A 21,112-nucleotide genomic window follows, 5' to 3' on the forward strand; every position below is an offset into this window, starting at 1 on the left:
GGTCTTGCAATAAAGTCACCTGCCTGCACACCCACCCTACTGCCCAGCTTTTAAACATCACAAACAGCAGCCAGGCTTTCTCTACACTTGGATGGCAGTTCCAAAAACAGTACCCAGCCACAACACATTCAATTTACCCCCCATGCCAGTCCTTTTACACTCTCAACTCTCTGTCAGACATGTAGACTCTGGGGGGAGGGCTCAGGCTCACTCCTATGAATAACTCTGCAGCCCCACAATCTGAAAAGGTACCTTTACAGCTTGACATTTAGTTAAATGACACATAACCTTAACAAGGATGGTGCTGCATGTACTGGATACTTTGAGCACACATTTGCTACCTTCCAAACATGCCAGTGCCATAAAAACAAGCTAAATTTATATAGTGTGTTGAACATAATAAAATTTTCAAAATACAACACAGGGATATTAAGTAAAACAGCACCAAGCTGAATTATGTTATGGCAGAGGACCAATAAAAGGAAAAAAAAAGTGAGGCTGCAATATAATTCCAGAGCTTTGGACCCAGACAACTAAAAACATAGCTAGCAATACTGGAGCATTTAAAATCAGCCACATTCAAAGGTTAGAGAGTAGATATTTCAGAAGAGTTGCAAAGTTAGAGAAGATGACAGTGGTAGGGAAGAGCAAGACCATGGTACAATTTGCAAGCCAGGATGAGAATTCAAGATGTTAAACAGGAATCAGCTTAAGAAAACAGAAATGTAATTCGCTGAGTGTAGTGTGACTGTAAACCATATTCTGATGAACTAGAACACAAGACAGTTGAGCTTTTTTTTAAAATCAGCTTAGGTTTACGAAGGGTAGGATGTGGGAGGCTGGCCAGAGGCACTTGAAAATTGTCAAACCTCAATGGATTAAGGATACAGATGGGAACTACTGCTGAGGAGAATGAGGCCCCCAGGCACATACCAGCTTGAAGTCCCCCTCCAGGTTATGCTCTATCTTGGCAGGACACTTTTGACCAGTTCTTCATCATTGTTCAGTCACAATCCTAGAGTTCTCTCTAACAATGTATGGACCCAAATCACTAGGGACTGCAGCAGTTCATGGTGGCTCACCACCATCACCAACCTCTCCAGGTCAATTCGTGATGAGCAATAATACTGTCCTCACCAGCGATGCCCATATCCCAAGGATGAATTCAACTAAATTAATGGCTAAAATGTTCCTGTCGAGATTTTTTTGTATTCTGGGGTTGAATTCCCAAATGTTTCAGAACATTTAGAAAATACTCAGTTTTATCTTTTGGGGCTGAGGTAATGGATGGCCTTCAATTCTCCACTATGAATTCCAACAATAATGTCGCCCACTTCCTTGATCAGTCCATATCCTTTCCCCCCCCCCCCCCCACCCCCCCAATTTCCTCAAAATAAATTGCCCCTCCTAACTTATCTGAAAACATAATTTACAATTCTCTCTGCCTTCACCCAAGTCACTATTGAATGTGGTGAGACCCGAAACAGACCCTGGGGGAAGCACTGTTAATTGCAACTAATTTGTGATGAACTGTGTCCCAGATACGTGTCCGTCCTTGGGAGTTAATGCTTTCTGAACAGAATCTAACTTCACAAAATAGATTTATTCAGAAAAAAATCCCTTTGCAGACAAGACAGAAGAATCTTAAAATGTAGAATCCTCTCCAATCCATTCAGATCTTTTATAAAAGTTCAGAGGTTCTTCATTGTTTATGACTTGGCCTCTCCTTTTGAAATTTCCATTTGGATTTGTTCTCTTCAAAATCATCTTTTCTTAATCATTGACGTATATTATGCTTTAAAAATGGAAGTCAGACAAACGTGAAGGAGAAAGAGCAGAGGGATATGGTGATCGGGTTGGTTGAAGATGTGAGAGGAGGCTCACGTGAAACATAAACACTAGCCTGGATTGGTTGGGCCGAATGGCCTGCTTCTTATACAGCATATACTTGTGTGTGATATTTATTTAAGAGCTCCCTTTCTTCCAATCAAATTCAAAAGATTCCTTTTACCCACTCCTTGGCAACTGTTGCTCTGTTGCTGTGGTAGGACAGAACCATCTCAGCACCAGGCCACTGCATGTGCTAACGTTACTGTGATATCAAAGTGCTGTGGTGCAAATACAGGCCAAAGAGTGCTATGGGATTCTGGAACGAGGGTCACAATCTCCAAATGTGGGTTTGGCCATTTAAGATGAAGATTAGGCAAGTTTTATTCTCTAAAAGGTTCATGAGCTTCTAAAATTCCCCACCTCAAAAAGTGTGCAGATGTGCAGTCTTCAGGCACATTATTATGGTCCCTGCAAATGTTACTACTGGGCAAATCAAAACCCAGGTTGAAACTTGGCTTGATTTTGTTTTTATTTCCCTGTAAACAGTGGTGGTGACATATTGAACACTCAAGAGTCTGCAAATGTATTTAGAACATTTTTGGATATACCATTCATCAGATTAAAAAGCATGAATGATATTCCATTTGACAAAAAAGGTGGACAGTTTTCATTGCCAACACCAACAAAATGATTAAATTGCACCAGCATTTCTTTTCTGCAAAATCCTTACAATCAAACTCTACACAAAACCTTCTTGCTTAGGCTGGCACAGCTGCAACTGGTTTCCTTCCGGCAAATTCATAGATCGTAGATTCCCTGTGGAAGGAGGCCATTTGGCCCTTTGGATTGATACCAACCCTCTGAACAGCATCCCATCCAGACCCACCCCTCCACCGTATCCCTGCATTTCCTATGATTAACCCACCTAGTCTGGACATCTGTGGACTGTGGGAAGAAATCAGAGTACCCGGAAGAAGCCCATGGAGAGAGGGAGAATGTGCAAACTCAGCACAGTCACCCAAAACTGGAAATCGAACCAGATTCCTGGCTTTGTGAGGCCACAGTGAAAACCACTGAGCCACTGTGCTGTCTTAGAATGCATATTCACTAGACCTTTTTCCTTTCATCTGGTATATGTTCCTGATAACACCCAAAACAAACTCCAAATTAAGCTAGCTGTTATGCACTTTCAGAGCAAACATGCAAATTCTTTGCAAGTCAGTTTACAGAATATTGCAAGATTTCTTACTCGACAGTGTAATGCTCCTACTTCCACCTTCTGGCACACCTATATACCGGCTGACTTCTGGATTTATGTATCTTTGTTTCTTGACACCTGTTGCTAGTCAACAGCATTGTTCATTTCCACCCCTTTGGTTTAGATTTATACACACTAAACTACCAACTTTTTACTTCAGGAGGTAGCAAAACCTTATAAAAATGCAAATAAGCAAACAGACCTCCAGTCCTTCCAATAGCGAAACCAGAAACGCAACGTTTTAAAAACCTAAAACAATGTCTTTTCCTTTTAATAACAAATTACAAAATGTAACAAACCTCAAGTTATCCATTGTTCCTAATAGGTAGAGGCTGATAGATTTTTGAATTCCAGGAGATTGAGGTATGTAGGAGAAAGTGGAGTAGTGCTGTTGAAGCAGAACATCCAGCACGATCTTCCTGAATTATCCAACAGGCTTGAAGGGCTGAATGGCCTACTCCTGCTCCTGTTATTTCTTATGAAAAAGTCAAATCAACATGTGACTGGTTTTCAGACAACTTCAAATGGTTTGGTGTGGCTTTGAACTGCACATGTAAACATTAAATATTACCACTCTGAGCTCTATCCTCCAACGGATCATTACCACAAAGCTCACAAAAATCTGTTTAATAAAGAGCTCCCTCTGTTGACCAGTCTCTTTGTTATTCAATCTACAGTCTACATTTCTTCGCTTTTATAGAAATTCATAATTTCTACTGATACTTAATAGGTGGGATCTGCATTCAACAAAATTTGTGGACTACTTTACAAATAAACAATTTTGGGTTGATGAGGATTGAGTTATTTTATGAAAAAAGCATTTTTTTGGTTTTGACCAATAGTTGAAATGAATGCTTATTATGAGGCCAACTTTGGATTTCAAAAACAAAATCTTCCTGAAGGAAAAGTAAGGGACATTTTAATTCATTGTACTTTATTGGAATGTATGCTTCAGGTTTTGAAGGAGACAAGAAAGTGGTACCCACTGGCTAATCACACAGCATCACAGGGTGGATAACGGTGAGGGGCAGCACATTTCATGCAGACATGGTCAATCCACATACTTTCCAATTCAAGTCCCCAGATGCAATCTTGATGAGCTAGATCCACCAGAAGATATCTTTTGGATCAAAACAGGGAAACATGGGAAGTCACTGGCAAGAGGTGGTAGGAACTGCCGATGCTGGAGAATCTGAGATAACACGGTGTGAAGCTGGATGAACACGGCAGGCCTGCCATCCGACAAAAGAAAGGCTTTGACCTACCAATGGTGAGTGAGATCCTTGCTAAAGTAGTTCAGGACAAGCTAGGACTTCTGCCCAAACAACCATCCACTGCTGAGGGCTCAGTACAAACTCCTCGTGCACTCACAGAGATACAATCACCTCAAATTCAGCAAACAAAGACAAAGTTTGTCTTTGGAGATTCACATTTGCTATAAAATAACAAGGTGAATAGACTTACAATTAACAGTTGGGACACATCCCTGGAAGCTGGACATGAAAAGGGAATGCACTGGGATCTGGGAGACAACTGCTTATTTGCAGTGGTGCATCGGCATAGTGTAGATTTACACGTGAAGGAGTGTATGGGAACAAAGGTGTGGAGCTTGTAATGGAGGGCAAGTGTTCCCAAATGAAGAAAACTTGTATTCACAGTTGTTTCCAAGGCCACATCTCAACTTTGGCACTTTACAGCCAGCTAAGTACTTTTAAAAAGTGTAGTTGCTATATTGTAATATAGGAAGCCAATTTGTACACAGCAAGCCCTGACAAATAGCAAATTCTTCAAATCAAAAGTCAAAAGTTATGGATTATTCTACATGACCCTGAGTCTCTCACACAGAGGGCGAGAGAGAGGTAGGGAGGGAAAGACTACAATTTCAAACATTTCTGAACCCAAGTGGATGCAAAACGTGAAAATGCCGTTTAGAAAACAAGAAAATAAAGCTACATTTCCACTAGGCTGAACGGTCAATACTTTTCTTCAACAAGATACAAAATTCCCATGCTAATGGTGATTGTATTATATAGTCCTCTAGTGCCCACATAAACACTAACTAGCAGGGGGTCACGTGGTAGTGGGGAGAAATTGGAACCCTGCTCGATTACCCTCCTCTTTACTCAGACAAGAAGCTGAAACCAATTATAAATAATTGTTTCTGAAAAATAAAGCACCTCTTTAAACTTCTGAAAATGTACGAGAAGTCTTGCCTACAACAGAAGGGAGATTTTCCAGCGAGATATTACTGTCATCTTTCTCCTGTTTCTCATAATTAAAGCATACACAAGCAAGCAAATGGAAACATAACCAGATGTCAGCAAGCCGGCACCCGACGGCAATGTTCAAAGAAGCTCATTTATTTATTAGGACAGCACTGCCTCAATGTCTTAACTTTCCAGAACTCTTCAAGCAAGTACTTCTCCTAATCCCTAGCAGTCTTTTTATGGAATACTAAAGGGCAAATCTTTTCAATGTATTGAGTGAAAATGAGTCAGAACTCACTGCCTACAGATGGTTACAGAAGCAGAGGCAATTGTGGATTTCAAAAAGATAACTGGTTCGGCACTCGGAAACAAATGTGCAGGGCTATGGGGGTGGAATGAACAAATGGGACAAGATTGCTCGAGCGTGAGTCAGTATGGAGTTGATGGGCTGTGCCACAATGACTCTGCATTGCACTAATTCACTTCACTGTTGAAGCGTCCTTGCCCTGGGAGATGCATCTTTCCAGTCAGCCTAGTCTCATGCATATCTGGAGGTGGCTATGAAAGAGGAGGATACATTAAGACAAGCAAATGCCCTCAAACTCTCATTGACAAGCACTCCAGACGAGAGTTTAATTCCCTTTAAAAACAGGCACATTATTCATTATCTAAAAGGTGCAAAAATGAGCAAGAAAGAGGAAGCAGAATTTAAGTGAGAAAGAGAAGAAGAGCGAGAAAGTGAAAGAGACAAAGAAAAGAGAGAGCATGACGGGGGAAGAGAGGAAGTAAGTGAAGGAGAGTGCAGGAAGGGCTGAAGGAGAGTGCAGGAAGGGCTGGTGGGAATCAATGTCCCTTTTAGGCCAATCACTACTCTTAATACTATTTCTTCTGTGGTATACGATAACTCTTCTTTCCCTGACTAACAACAGATTATGAAGTTCAACTCTAAATACAGCACAAGTTAATGTCAACATATTCCCACTTCATTAGATGTAAACGGTCTGAGCAGTTTCGTAGACTTGTTTTGTTGCCAGTCTGCATAACATAAGAGGGTCATTTGAAGGGTATAAAATTTGAGCTGTTGAACCATCAACAAACGAGATGGGATTAATGATCTTTCTTTACAAACTGCAAGGGGTCACCTTCCAAAACAGTTTAAAGCATAGTGATGACTTTGATTCAGTCAAAGCAGGAAAACTGTGATATTTACGATGTTTTGTTCGCAGCTGCACATATAGGATGACTGGCTGTGGTGTATAATTCCTTCACTTTCTACTATCAAACATCACAGGCACTGAATTGTGCTAAAGTATTCAGTGGCATACTCCCACAAAAATAAATTTGCTGCAGTTAGGTTGACTGTGGTGTCAGCAAGCTATTGGGAGATGGTGCAATATGTCCTCACGTAGCCTGAATGTGCTCTGAAGTGCTTGTTGTACAGCTATATTAAAAAACGATGAATTGAAGCAGCAATATAAGTAAATATGTGGAGTCTACAACCTGCTAATTCCTTGTTTAAGAAGCGGAAGCATATTTTGTATAGAGAGCATTGAAGTTGATTAGTGCCTCCTAGCAGGTATGCTTTACTAAACTCCAAAGCTTAAAATGGCAAATGAGTAAAATGCAAACATCTGGAAAATATTATATATAAAATATTAAATTTATTGGGAGAAAGGGGCAAATAAAAAAAAAGAGCGAATTGCCCAAACTAATCAGAAAGTATTGCAGAAACTTGGTAGATCTGGCAGAATCTGTGGAGACAGAAACAGAGGTAATGTATTATGTTCAAAGATTTTTTGCTTTTGAGCTGGAGTTTTTACAGAGCTGTTCTACCTGTGACTCAGAAACAAATTTTGTTTGAAGTGTGTCATCATGTGAATCCTAGAAACGAAAACAGAAGTTGGTGGAATAAGTAAGCAGGTCTGGCGGCATCTGTGGACAGGAGTTAGAGTTAATGTTTCTGGTCCAATGACCCTTCTTCAGAAACAAAGATTTTTTTTTAAATCCTATGCCTGTCTGCTGATTTTCTGGGCCCAATCCCCTCTGCATCAAAGACTGTAGACATGCACAGTTGCCCTTCTACTCTAGTTGTATCTTCCAAGTACATGACAGTCCCAGGGAGGTGTTGGTGGATGTTAGCCATAGCAAACAATCCTTTTTTTTAAAAGAAAGAACAATTCAGTAACTGAAGACTTTTTGGCCTGCAGGTGGGGTCACTACCGCTGTGCCACAAGGGTCTGTGTAACAGTTGCGTCCTGGCAGATTTGAGCACATGCCAGCACTTGGAACAACTGCGGGGAATTCAAGCGGCATTTCAGTGTGGAAATGAATGTGCGCGAGTCCAATAAGTGAGTAAGGGAATGTGAGCAAGGTAAATGGGTAAAACAAGGCAGTGGCAAGGCTAGTGAGGATGGTAGGGCAGCTCAGTGGGAGTTGAGGGCAGGGGATAAGTGGCTTCGCAGCTGGTTAGGTAAGATTGGAGTCATGTTAAGGGTCAGGGGAGTTAGATTGGTGAGGAACATTTGGGTCAGGCCAGGTCATATCTGGAGCATGGTGGTCAGGGAAGGGGTCAAACTGTACTTCAGAAATAGAGAAGCCTCTCATACTCTCCTGGCTAACTTTTCAGGAAAGTAAGTCAGACACTGTGTTTCTGGAGGATTTCAGACACCGGGTGATTGCCCGACAGATCCTCATGGGCAATTCCGATGTCGTCAGTGGGTCAGGGTCCGAGAACATGTCTTTCAGGGAAGGTCTGATCACGGACTATTCAGAGACCTGAAGATTAACTAACCTGTCTTCCCAACATTGGATGAGGGATAAATATCAGCCAGAATAATCCCTCTGCTCTCCTCTGATGTAATGCCACAGGATTTGTTTGACACCCATTTGCAACAGAACTCAGGGCCTGCATCACATCCAAGAATAAGTGAATAAACATTCCTGTGGAACAGAACTAACGATAGACTTTAAGCACAGAAAGGGATGATCAAATAACCTAGAGGTCACAATGCTTCCTGTACAACTGCTGCCCAGGTTATTTTGGCAGTGCAAGAACACAGACAGTCTCAGACACTTCATGACTATGTTGTTAGAAGATAATTACCACAATGTAAAAATAAAACAAATACAGAACTTGCACGATTTATGTTCAATAATCATGAAATGTACATCAAAAAGTTGTTCAGTTTTTACTCCACCTGATGTTCCAGCACTTTTGAGCACTCGTCATTCCCCTTCTGGAAATTACACACAAAATAACCACAAGATAAACTTGTCTTCCAGTCAACAGGCTGTTCATCATCAGTTAAAAAGTAGAAGCCTGCTTCAGAGTCAGACTGTGAAGCTGCTTCAACATTTCCACATTGTAGGTGCAAAGTGGTGGAAAGGTTAAGCACCAAATGACACATCCCTTCTCTCTGCCCTCCACTGAAAAGTTACTCCCTCGCACCTTCCTAAAAGCAAAACAAATTAAACCAACTTTACTCAGACTCCCTCAAAATTCACAAAGTGACAAAGATATTTGCAATGCCAAGAAAGTTTCCAATTCAGCAGGTGCAGCAAATATTCTGAAACTTCAGCTTTCTCTACCTTCCTCTGGTAAGATTTTCCTGCTCACAGCTTGAAAGCACGTTGACTGACTTTTTTATGCCAACATTTTCATATTGAAGGGCTATGAACAGTGAGGAGAACAATGACAGGTGGATATAGGCTGGCAGAATGTGCAGGGAAGTGGTTGGTGAATTCTAAAGGATGGAAGTGCGTAGTGATGTATTTTGGTGAGAAGAATGAGGAGACAGTACAAAATAGAAGTGCTAATGGTTGCACAGGGATCTAGGGGCACATGCACAAATCATTGAAATGGTCGGTCAAGAAGCTGGTTGAAAAACCTTATGGGATCCTGGGCTTTACAAATAGAAGGAGAGAATTTTGATCCCAAGGCAATAGCTGTACAACTCTATAACTGTATTTGTCAGAGTTATTAGAAAAGTTTAATGGCTTATGTACCGTAATGCATGCTGGCTGATCAGGCACAGAAAGGGGCAGAGTTGACACTGTGTTAGCATAGAAGCTACGAGGAGCCTGGGGACTTGGTCATTGGTTAGACTGACCATTTGAACTGACCATTGAGACTGCTCCTGACTCCAGCCATGGTTTGCAATTCCCTAGATGGTTTCTAAGCCGCGTGCTATGCAGAAGTTTGCACGGCTTCATGAAAATCAAAGGAGGCTAGGAGATACCTATCCTCACAATGGAGCTGGCAAGATCAGGAGCACAGAGTCACAATCCCAGGATCAAGTCCCACCTGCACTTTTAAATGGTTCAAAAAGATGTTCCCACTCAACAAACATTTGGCCCAATAGACTGCAAAAGTACATATACTGAGATGAACTTTTGTTAAAATACTGGTTCAGCCTCGGCACAGGTATAGAGTTCAATTCTGGACACTGCACTTTAGGAAGGATTTGAGCACTTTGGAGATGGTGCAAAAAAAATTACAAGAATAGTGTCTGAGATGAGGGATTACAGTTAGAATGGTTGATCGAACAAGTTGGAATCATGTTCCGTGAAGACAGGCTCAAGAGGTGATTTGATGAAGGCATTCAAACTCATGTAGGGTCTGGTGGAGTGAATACATAACCCGATCTGATTGACCCAAGGTTGAAAAACCAGCAGACGTTGTAAGAAGCAGGGGTGTGGAAGAGAGCGCCTTTTACAGAGAACAACACAGATACAACAGACTGAGTGGCCTCCTTTTAGGACTGGAACCACTTTAGAAATTCTATGATTAATTTAGTGTGTGCACACACACACATATCACTAACCCCAATTACTCATTTATTATATGCATGTGATAAATTAGAGTTAAAAGTTGACTAACTGCTACAAAAGAGCTGCCATGTGGCTCAGAAAAGCAAACAATTGAAAAACGGCCTTAAATACAGGTCTCAAGATACACATAACCAAGGAATTATAACTGCAGCGTATGTAGTAGAGCAGAGATTGGAATTCCAAGCAGAGTCAGCATTTAGTCAACATCAAAACGAGATTTTTTTGGGGAAGTTTTGTTAAAAAAAATGTAAAACACACTTCAAAGAAATAAACTGATTTAGAAATTGAAGGGGGCTGCAACATCTCTAGGTTTAAAATTATGACAAATTCGAGCCTGGAGTACAAGCATTTTTCTGTTTATCGGTTTATAAACTTTTAGCATTAAACTACTGAAGGCCAAAAGGATGATTGCAGCATGGAGGATGCTGGGAAACCAACACCCAGATTAACTGAAAAGAACATTCACCATTCAGAAAAAAAATCTCTCATCAAAGCTGTGTCAAATAGGGAATTCCTTAACTTTTATTATGCCCTCTAGTCCTTTGTTCTCCCTCAAAAGGAAATGTATTTGCTGTCAAGCCCTTTAAGAATCTTATGTCCTTCAGTAAGGTTACCTCTCAGTCTCCTCAACTCCAATGTGTGCAGGTCTTAATCGCTCAATCTCTCCTCATAAAACAATCCTTCCAAACTCAGAATCAAGGTAGTGAATCCTCTCTGGATCGCTCCAAAAGGCCAGTATATCGTTCTTTAGATAAGGGAACCAAAACTGTTCACAGTATTCGAGGTGTGCTTTGGCTACAGTCTTGTATACATTTTGGCATAACCCCCTAATTTTATACCAGTTTTCCTTTGAAATATAGGCCAACATATTTGCCTTTCCTAACACCAGCTGAACTTGGAGGCTTGCTTTTTCTTGAGGGTCCTCAATGACCCTTAACACCTTGCCCCTTCTCAGAGCATCTTGCCATGCCACACTGGGGATGGGACACCTCTCTTTGCTGGATCTAAGATCCCAAACAACACTTTCAGGTGCCGCAGTGATTTCAACGTATCTCGAGCAATCTAGTTTACTGCACTGTAAGCAATGAGTACAATCACCTCTATGTTGCAGAGACCAGGCAAAGACTGTATGACCTGCCACTTGCACATTGTGAAACATTTTTATTCAGCCTGCAAATGGGACTCAGATTCCAGGACCTGTCACTTCAATGCTCCACCTTACTTTCCTGTGGTCATCACTGGAACACTGCAGCAGGAAGACAATGATGAAACCCACTGTAAACCAAAGGAATTGCATCTTCTCAGCCTTGTGGACACAACATGGAAGTCAACAATTTCAGACTTTGCTCCTCCTTGTTCCTTTTTATTTGGCGTGTGTTAGCCTTAGTCGCATTTTTCTGGCTCTTACTTGGAGGCACAACTGTTCTTAATTCTGCATTTAGTTCCACTCTGAGCAAGTGTTTATTTGTTTATGACAACCATTACCACTCCCTTCAGCTTTGTGCCATGAGATCTTCTGTCATTTACCACACGCTGCCATCCATCACATCTTCACATTTGGTCCTTCTAAACCCTGCCACTTTCCACTTGCTCAAACTCTTTTACATTTATTTCTATTTTCCTTAATATTTGAAGGAAGACCCTTGATCTGAAATGTTAAATTTATTCCTCTCTCCACAGATGCTACCAGGTCTGAGTATTTGCAGCAATTCCAGTTTATATTTCTGTCTTTACATTACTTAGTTCATGGGATTCAAGGTGGCGTCGACACAGGGTAACTCTTTACGAGCTCTCTACAGCAGTTTTTATTCTCACATTTCTTACACTCATTCGGCACTTTTAAACCCGAATTCTAAGTCTGCTAAAATTATTAACAGTGCTCCCTTAAATCTACTTGTGGGTCTCGAATGGGCCTCTCAAATTTCAAATCTAAATGACGATCTTGCTTTTTGTGCACCTTCTCTGCAGCTGTAACTTTGTATTCCTCGCTCTGTTCAATCACCCTATGATCTTTGTATGGTATGATGTGCCTGTACTACTCGTGAAACAAAACTTTTCAGTGTACTTCAGTACATGCGACAATAGATCAAATCAAAAGTCTGATGATTCAGAAGGTTACATATTCTAGACCTACTCCAGAACTCAAGAATACAAACTGAATTTGACATGCTAGTGTGGTGCAGAACTGAGGGAATGCTTCGGTTTTAGTTGTGCCACCTTGCAAGTGAGACAGTAAGCTGAAGTCTCATCTACTTTTTAAAAGAGGGCGTAACAGTTTCCATGGCCAATGTTACTCTTCAAATTAACCTTTCGATAAACAAACAGGTTATCCAGTTATTGTCACACTGCTGTCTGTAGGATCTTTCTGTGCACAAATTGGCTGTCATATTGCCTACATTATCTCACTGGCTGCACTTCAAAAGACACTACATTGGCTATAAAATAATTCAGGTTCCCTAAAATTGTGAAAGGTGCTACGTGGATGTGAAACTTGTTTCTCCTCTTACTGCAACAAACAACATAACTGGAGAGAACGGAAAAGGAAGAGACGGCGCATAATTCAAGGTCAGACGTTGGGACATTTCCTCAGAAAAGCAATTTCAACAGTCTAGATTAAAACTGTGAAACTACACATAGGCTCAAAGCACAAACCAAAAGGTGAGACAACATATTCTTCAAAAATCAAGAACCAAAAACTAAGCATAAATTCTAAGGTGACATTTTCTTTTGACAAAATAAGGGGAGAGAGATTTTTAGCATGATAACAAAAATAAGTTGAATGGCAATCCACTTAAAAAAGGAAAAGGTAGTTATTACTTCATTCAGGTGATAGTTATAACACGAAAGTAGCTAGTTACATTAAAATGAATGTATAAACAGTCAAGAAAATGAGAAATCAAGCACAGAAAACAAAAGGTGAAAGGGGAAGCAGACTGCGAGAGAATTGAACAGGTCTGTAATTAAACTGAACATCATCTTCTATGCTGCGCATTCCAGGTAATTTTTTGCAATAAAGAAAAACAATCACTCATCACGCCCACTTTCTATTTTTGCAGTGGAATGTCAGCATTGATAACAGAGCTAGTAATTGTTCTCACCTCTAATTGCTCTTGAGAAAGTGGTGGTGAACACTGCACTACCTGTGATGAAGGGACACACTCAGTGCAATTTTGGATAGGAGTTCTGGATTGTGACCCAGTGACAGCGAAGGGATAGGGAAGTCATTCCAAATTAGCTGGCATGTGACCTGGAGATAAATGTGAATATGATATGGTGTCTAGTCAACTGTCTGTTTCCACTGGATTCTGACAAACTACAAACAGTGATTCCCTGAAATTTACATCAACCAGGAAGTAGATAAATCAGTCGAGAGAGAGAGAGAGAGACAGAGACAGAGACAGAGACATACACACACAAAGAGTCAAAGAGAGACACACACAGAGACAGCACTTATAAAGCACCTTTATGCCTTAGGAAGTATGAAAGTGTTTTACATCCCTGCACTCCTGAAAGGTGATCACTGTTGTGATGTGGGAAACATTGCTGGTAGTGGAGCTACATGGCCATGTAGATACTACCATATCATCTGCTGGTTGAGGGGTTCTCTATGCCCAGGAAACCTGGGATAACAGCTCTTACTCTTCCTAGAAAGTGTGTTGTGGGATTTTCTTCTTACATCTCCTACATAATGTATAGGTGTGAGGGCAGGTGGGACATAAATTTAAAATCTTATTGGAGACTCATCAAGACCAAGTTTGCCTCGCAATTCCGTATCTCTGACTTCTTCAGCTCTCCATCCCTGAGATACCTACAATCCTCTAACTGCAGCCTTCTAGCACCTGAGATTAACCTGCTCCACCATGGGCAGCTGTGCACTCAAATTACTTGCTTATGCTATTAGCTCTAGAATTCCATCGCTAAAACCTCTTTCCATCATTGTCTCGCCTCAAATGTTTCTATACAAAAGTTAGAGCTTATAGCATTTGGCATGAATAAAGAATTGTTGGGCTGATAGGAAACACAGTATCAGCATAAATGTCAGGGATAGTAAGAACTGACAATGCTGGAGTCAGAGATAACACAGTGTGGAGCTGACAGAACACAGCAGGCCGGGCAGCAGAGGAGCAGGAAAACTTATGTTTTGGGTCAGGACTTTCTGAAGAAGGGTCCCAACCCAAAACGTCAGCTTTCCTGCTCCTCTGATGCTGCCTGGCCTGATGTGTTCCTCCAGCTCCACACTGTGTTATCAGCATAAATATGTTACTTTTGGGTTGGCAAGATGTAATGATTGAGAGTCCCAAAGGGATCAGTGTGGCACTAACTATTTACAATCTATACTAATGGCTTGAACAAAGGTACCAAATGTATAGGTATTAAATTTGCTGATTTCATCGATTTAGAATGGTTAAAGCTCGGAGGGGGCATGAAGAGTCTGTAAATGGGTTAAGTAGATTAAGTGAGTGCACAAAAATGTGGCAACTGGAGTATATTATGACCTTGTTAGCTTGTAAATCCTTCCAACACACACCACTGTATTTTGCATATAATAGAAAGAAAGCTGGAGGTTCCATCATCACTATCAACATTATCCAGATATAAACTGTACATAGAAAGTACATTTTACCAGTGCAACTGTAACATCAAGTGATCAGCAACCCACGATACAGGACATCATTAAATTACTTACTTACTTCTTCTATACACATCAAAAGGAGGAAAAGTACAATCTGTGGCACAAATACAAGGGAGCTATTTCCTCTACTACAGTTGGTGCAGTTTAGTGACACACACATTGGCTTTGCTGAGTTAGTGAATGGAAGGAAAATAATAATTAACCATTCTTTTGAAAGGTACAGATGCAAATCTGAATGGAATTTAATGGTTTAATCTACATAAAAACCCCTTCACCTCCCCAAGAATATTGCTCCTGGCAACACTCAGTGCTAATGGTTATGAGATATGGCATCCACATGGGGATTGTGTCCATCACTGGCTCGGCTGGCCGTTTTGCCTCGATCCTTAACTGCCTTTTGAGAAGTTCTGGTGAACTACCTTCAAAATTACTGCAGTACACATAGTGAAGGCAATCCCACAGAGATGTTGGGGATGGAGTTGCAAGACTTTGACTCAATGAGGACGAAGGAGAGATCGATACACAGTACAGTGTGGGCATGCTTGTACTCTTACATGCCTGCTGCCTGCAAAATGGGTATTTGGAACAGCTGTTTTTGGAGCATTTGTAGATCCCAGTAGAACTGTACATTGATACAAGCCAATTTGCATGAGAAGAGGAAGATAACAAAAAGGGAAGGAAACAAAAAGGAGGAAAATGGGGGACAAACTCCTGGAGTGAAGCAATGACTGTAGGTAACGTTGTCACCTCCACCTAGACACATTGGTGAAGATTTCATCAAATCACATCAAGTCCAATCACACTGCCCAGCCAAACCATTTCAATCCCTACCACCCCCACCCCATCGCCAATATTTGTTCATGTGAACTTTTTGGGCCGAATGGCCTGTCTCCACACTTATAGGGGTTCTGATTCAAAATGCCCACTATAACACTTCTCACATTACTCATTGCAGTATCTTAGGGTTTATTTCTCAAGTCCTGGGGACTCCAGGGTAATCCTGGAAATTGGGCACTCAAGCGGTACACAGGAAACATGATGATCCTAAAGATTTTAATGATTGAACAAACTTTATCAATCCTAAAGTTCAGTCACATCAAATCTATTACTACTATATTGTGAGCAATGAATAAATTTGTCATAACGCAGGCTCATTTTACAGATTAACCTTACAGATTAAATCCTGTACATACCAAAGACTTCATTGTCCTCTTGTGGGTCCATGGTTAGGCTTCGCGTCTCAGTTTCACACACTGCCTGAAATAAATAAAACAAGCAGATACTTAACAAACACCATCCCATTTTTCTATTGGAAGACTCATACTGAAAGGTATGGGCGTTTCACTCCACTTTTAAATGTACAATAAAATGAAAGAGGAGAAAACAAGGTGGCTACACAACTCTCAGACACAAGCTATAATTGGGAGAAATCCCTTCTCAATCATCCTTGGATTTCACACCACTTTAAATGCTACTTTGCTATTCTTCCTGTATTCCTTGGGGAAATGTTCCTGCTTTCATCAGGAGACACCACAGTAGTTTTGGTTTGGAGCTCTGGTTGCTGTAACTTACAGGGAGTCTGTTTAATTAGACTCAGCAGCAAACAAATTCCTCAATGTATAAAATCCCAGCACACCATCAGGCCCCAAAGCTCTTGGCATTTCAAAAAGAGTACTTAATTGGCTGTACTGGAGGTAACACGCCAATTTGCCCAAAAGCGAGGTCTTCACACACTGCAATGTGACAGTGTCCAGATAATCCACTTTTGTGATACTGGTTGAGGCGTGAATGTTGGCCAGGAGACCTCCACTGCTCTCTTCAAATAGCGGCATGGGACTTTTAACATCCAGCTGTGGACAGTAGACTAGGACTCCGTTCAACATATCTAAATCACAGATTCAATTTGAACCTTAATTATTATTTCCCCAAGGATTTGTTTCAGCAATTCTACTTAATGAATGAAAAAAATACTCATTATCACTATCATTTTAAAAAAAACAAACAAATACTCAGTGTCCTCAAGGTGTAAAACCAACAATCAGAAGAATCTTCACATGGGTATGATTTTTTGTTACACGTATCAATTTAATGGCTGGAATCATCTGTTTGCAGAGGCGTTGAACTTTGAGTTGGGGATCTCATGAGGCGAATGGTCATGTTCCGCCCTGCCTCGGTCACAGGTTGACTGCCACTGCCAACTGGCCAGTGAAGGGCCACACACTGCCAAGGTTGGGATTAACCCAGCTGCAAATGGACCTGTCACCATGCAGCGTACACAACACTTCAAACTGTGCAGGGTCACTGGTCATCTTAGAAAGGGAGTGAAGGTGCGTGATCAAAGGTTTGAACATTCGGAGGCAAACAATTGTCTTCACTTCCTAGACCATTCCTCCTGTGAATTGCCCCACATCACCAGGGCCTTCTGTGATCCCGGAACATTAGGAGTGCAGCTGGTGCTGGTAATGGCTGCCACCTTTCACTGGACAAGTCTTCTGCCCAGCTGTCCCCTCATCCCTTGCTTTTGATTCCAATGGGAAGTTCTCCTCACAGTTTGTACACTATCCCAGTGTTTGTTTTGGGCTAGGTGGCTGACAGGCAGCACGGGTCTCCACCCTGTTGGAGACACCCTTAAAAGTGACCTTAACAAGACTTCCATTCAAATTTTCAACATAAAAGTATTAGAAGGTGTTTTCATCCTCTGAAGCTTGAAGTGAGATTTCACAGGCAGCAAGAGTCTTTGAATGGAGATCAAACTTGCTTCCAACTTTTGACACCTCAATTCAGTCATCCAGACTCATTACCAGATCCGTAAACTTATGTAATAGATATTATAACACTCGAAGGCTCTCTGTTCACAAACCCTCTAAAGAGGTGAAAATGACTCTAAACTGTTCTGGATTTATTTTACTTGGCTTTAAAATAAAAACACATTAAATCCAATTCCACAGCAAAATTGTGTATCTCTGCAGCCCGTGGCCATTTCATTACACCTGCATTATCTTCACAAACTTTGCTGCCTGACACATAATTGCGTTTATGTGGATGCACTGAGCACACACTGGAGTGAACAGACAGATTGACAAAATAACCATGGAGAAAGGGAAAAGTTGGAACAGGCTGCCACCTGGTGCAAGAATAAGTAACTATACAAAGAAAGAACCAGACAACACAATGGGTCAGAGATAGTAGAAACTGCGGATGCTGAGAATCTGAGACAACAAGATTTAGAGCTGGATGAACACAGCAGGCCAAGCAGCACCAGAGGAGCAGGAAGGCTGATGTTTCGGCCCTAGGCCCTTCTTCAGAAATGGGGGAGGGGAAGGGGATTCTGAAATAAATAGGGAGAGAGGGGGAGGCGGGTAGAAGATGGATAGAGGAGAAGGTAGGTGGAGAGGAGACAGACAAGTTAAAGGAGGCGGGGATGGAGCCTGTAAAGGTGAGGGTAGGTGGGGATAGGTCAGTCCAGGGAGGACAGACAGGTCAAGGGGGTGGGATGAGGTTAATACGTAGGAGATAGGGGTGGGGCCTGAGGTGGGAGGAGGGGATAGGTGGGAGGAAGGACAGGTTAGGGAAGTGGGGACAAGCTGAGATAATAAAGTGTGAAGCTGGACGAACAGAGCAGGCCAAGCAGCATCTCAGGAGCACAAAAGTTGACGTTTCGGGCCTAGACCCTTCATCAGGACAAGCTGGGCTGGTTTTGGGATGCAGCAGGGGGAAGGGAGATTTTGAAGCTTGTCGGTCGCTCCCTACCTATGTCCGTGACACCACCCACTCCCTCCATCCCCTCCAGAACTTCCAATTCCCCGATCCCCAACACTTCATCTTTACCATGGACATCCAGTCCCTATACACCTGCATTCCCCATACAGATGGCCTAACGGCCCTCCGCTTCTTCCTGTCCCGCAGGCTCGACTGGGCCCCTTCGACCGACACCCTCATCCGCCTAGCTGAACTCGTCCTCGCCCTCAACAACTTCTCCTTCAATTTCTCCCACTTCCAACAGACAAAGGGTTGGCCATGGGCACCCGTATGGGCCCAAGCTATGCCTGCCTCTTTGTAGGTTATGTGGAACAATCCATCTTCCACATCTACACTGGCCCTAAACACCACCTCTTCCTCCATTACATTGATGACTGTATCGGCACTGCCTCGTGCTCCCACGAGGAGCTCGAACAGTTCATCCACTTCAACATCTTCCACCCCAACTTTAAATTCACCTGGACCATCTCTAATACCTCTCTCCCCTTCCTGGGCCTCTCTGTCTCCATCTCCAGCAACCACCAAGAAACCGATATCCATTTCAAGCCCACCAACTCTCACAGCTACTTAGAATACTGCTCCTCCCACCCACCTTCCTTCCTGCAAAAATGCCATCCGCTATTCCCAATTCCTTCACCTCCGCCGCATACGCTATCAGGATGAGGCATTCCACTCCCTAACATCTCAGATGTCCTCGTTTTTCAAGGACCGCAACTTCCCCCCCACCCACCGCAGTGGTCGAGAATGCCCTCGACCGTGTCTCCCGCATTTCCCGCAACTCATCCCTCACAGCTCCTCCGCACAACAAAACCAAAACAGAATCCCCCTCATCCTCACGTGCCACCCCCCCAACCTCTGGATCCAACGCATCATCCCCTGACACTTCCACTATTTGCAAACCGACCCCACCACCAAAGATATTTTTCCCTCCCCATCCTTATCTGCCTTCTGGAGGGATCACTCTCTCCATGACTCCCTTGTCCGCTACACACTCTCCTCCAGCCCTACCACACCCGACACTTTTCCCTGCAACCGCAGGAAGTACTACACCTACCCCTACACCTCCTCCCTCACCCCCATCCCTGGCCCCAAGAAGACTTTCCACATCAAGCAGATGTTTACCTGCACATCTGCTAATGTGGTATATTGCATCCGCTGTTCCCACTGTAGCCTCCTCTACATCGGGGAAACCAAGCAGAGGCTTGGGCTCCACTTTGCAGAACACTTACACTCGGTTCGCACTAAATAACTGCATCTCCCAGTTGCAAACTATTTCAACTCCCCCTCCCATTCCGCAGATACATGTCCATCTTGGGCCTCCTGCAGTGCCACAACGATGCCACCCGAAGGTTGCAGGAAAAGTACCTCATATGTCGCTTAGGAACCCTGTAGCCCAATGGTATCAATGTGGACTTCACAAGTTTCAAAATCTCTCCTCCCCCACCGCATCCCAAAACCAGCCCAGCTCGTCCCCACCTCCCAAACCTGTTCTTCCTCCCACCTAAAGTCCCTCCCCCATCTCCTACCTACTAACCTCATTCCGCCTCCTTGACCTGTCCTTCCTCCCTGGATTGACCTATCTCCCCCTTACCTCCGTACCGACACTCACCTTTAAAGGCTCCATCCCCAGCTCTTTGACCGGTCTGTCTCCTCTCCACTTATTTTCACTTCTATCCATCTTCGATCTGCCTCCCCCTCTCTCTCTCTCTCTTTTTATTTCAGAATTCCCTTCCCCTCCCCCATTTCTGAAGGAAGGTCTAGGCCCAAAACGTCAAGCTTTCCTCCTCCTGTGATGCTGCTCAGCCTGCTGTGTTCGTCCAGCTCTACACCTTGTTAAAGCAATGGGTCAGCCTCTTCAACTCTGGAATCTCTGGTTTGAATCCATACGACTCAAGTACACAGCAGAAGATGACACTTCACGACAGTACTGATAGAGTGCTGTACTATTAGGAGGTGCCATCTTTTAGGCGAGACACTAGAGAAAGCCCTCAACTTATCCTCTGTGGCATGAAGTGAAGAGGACCCTAATGGGCTCACCAAGAGATATTTCTCCACCAACAAACATGGATTAAAGAAAGACAGAATATCGTATCAGTATCATCTTGTTGTTTCTGACATGCCAGTTGACTCCAGTGTTTCCTACATTAAAGCAGTGACTACATTTAAGAAAATGTTTCGATGGCTGCAAAACTAGTTGGGATGCTAATAGGCATTGCATGTGGGAATAAAAGAGACAGACATTTTATGTAAAGCATGAGGAACAGCTGCTTCACATGTGGGTGAATGAACCACTTTGCTCAGTTCACGCAATGTGGTAGCTGGGGCATTTGTGATTGAGGACTTCTGAGAGCTACACAGAGTGTGAAAACCAGGAATTATACTGTCCAATTTTCTCTTCAATGACATAACTTCTTTGTGTTGGGTATCATGTTGCCCCATTCACCGACTCTTCAGAAAGAATTGTGCGCTGTGATGCTAAACTTTTCCGATTTCCTCAAGAAAGAAAACACAAAACTAGCAAACTGTCATTAATCTATCAGGGAATGTCCCATGCAACCAAAATACTTCCTCCAAAACACTGTCTTTTGTTTGCCC

The 21,112-nt window shown here is 42.6% G+C and overlaps 1 protein-coding gene across 4 annotated transcripts in view; it reads right to left on the minus strand.

The window, feature by feature from the left end:
* The window catches only part of LOC125451420 (myelin basic protein), a 184,502-nt gene that overhangs the window by 75,726 nt on the left and 87,664 nt on the right, over positions 1-21,112 (minus strand). For all 4 annotated transcript variants that reach the window (XM_048528473.1, XM_048528475.1, XM_048528472.1 and 1 more), the window contains exon 3: positions 15,952-16,015. In XM_048528473.1, coding sequence (XP_048384430.1) covers positions 15,952-16,015 — 64 coding nt within the window. The remainder of the gene's footprint in view (positions 1-15,951; positions 16,016-21,112) is intronic.

The sequence above is a fragment of the Stegostoma tigrinum genome, chromosome 5 (genome assembly GCF_030684315.1).
Source record: "Stegostoma tigrinum isolate sSteTig4 chromosome 5, sSteTig4.hap1, whole genome shotgun sequence".
In the NCBI taxonomy this organism is placed as follows: Eukaryota; Metazoa; Chordata; class Chondrichthyes; order Orectolobiformes; family Stegostomatidae; genus Stegostoma; species Stegostoma tigrinum.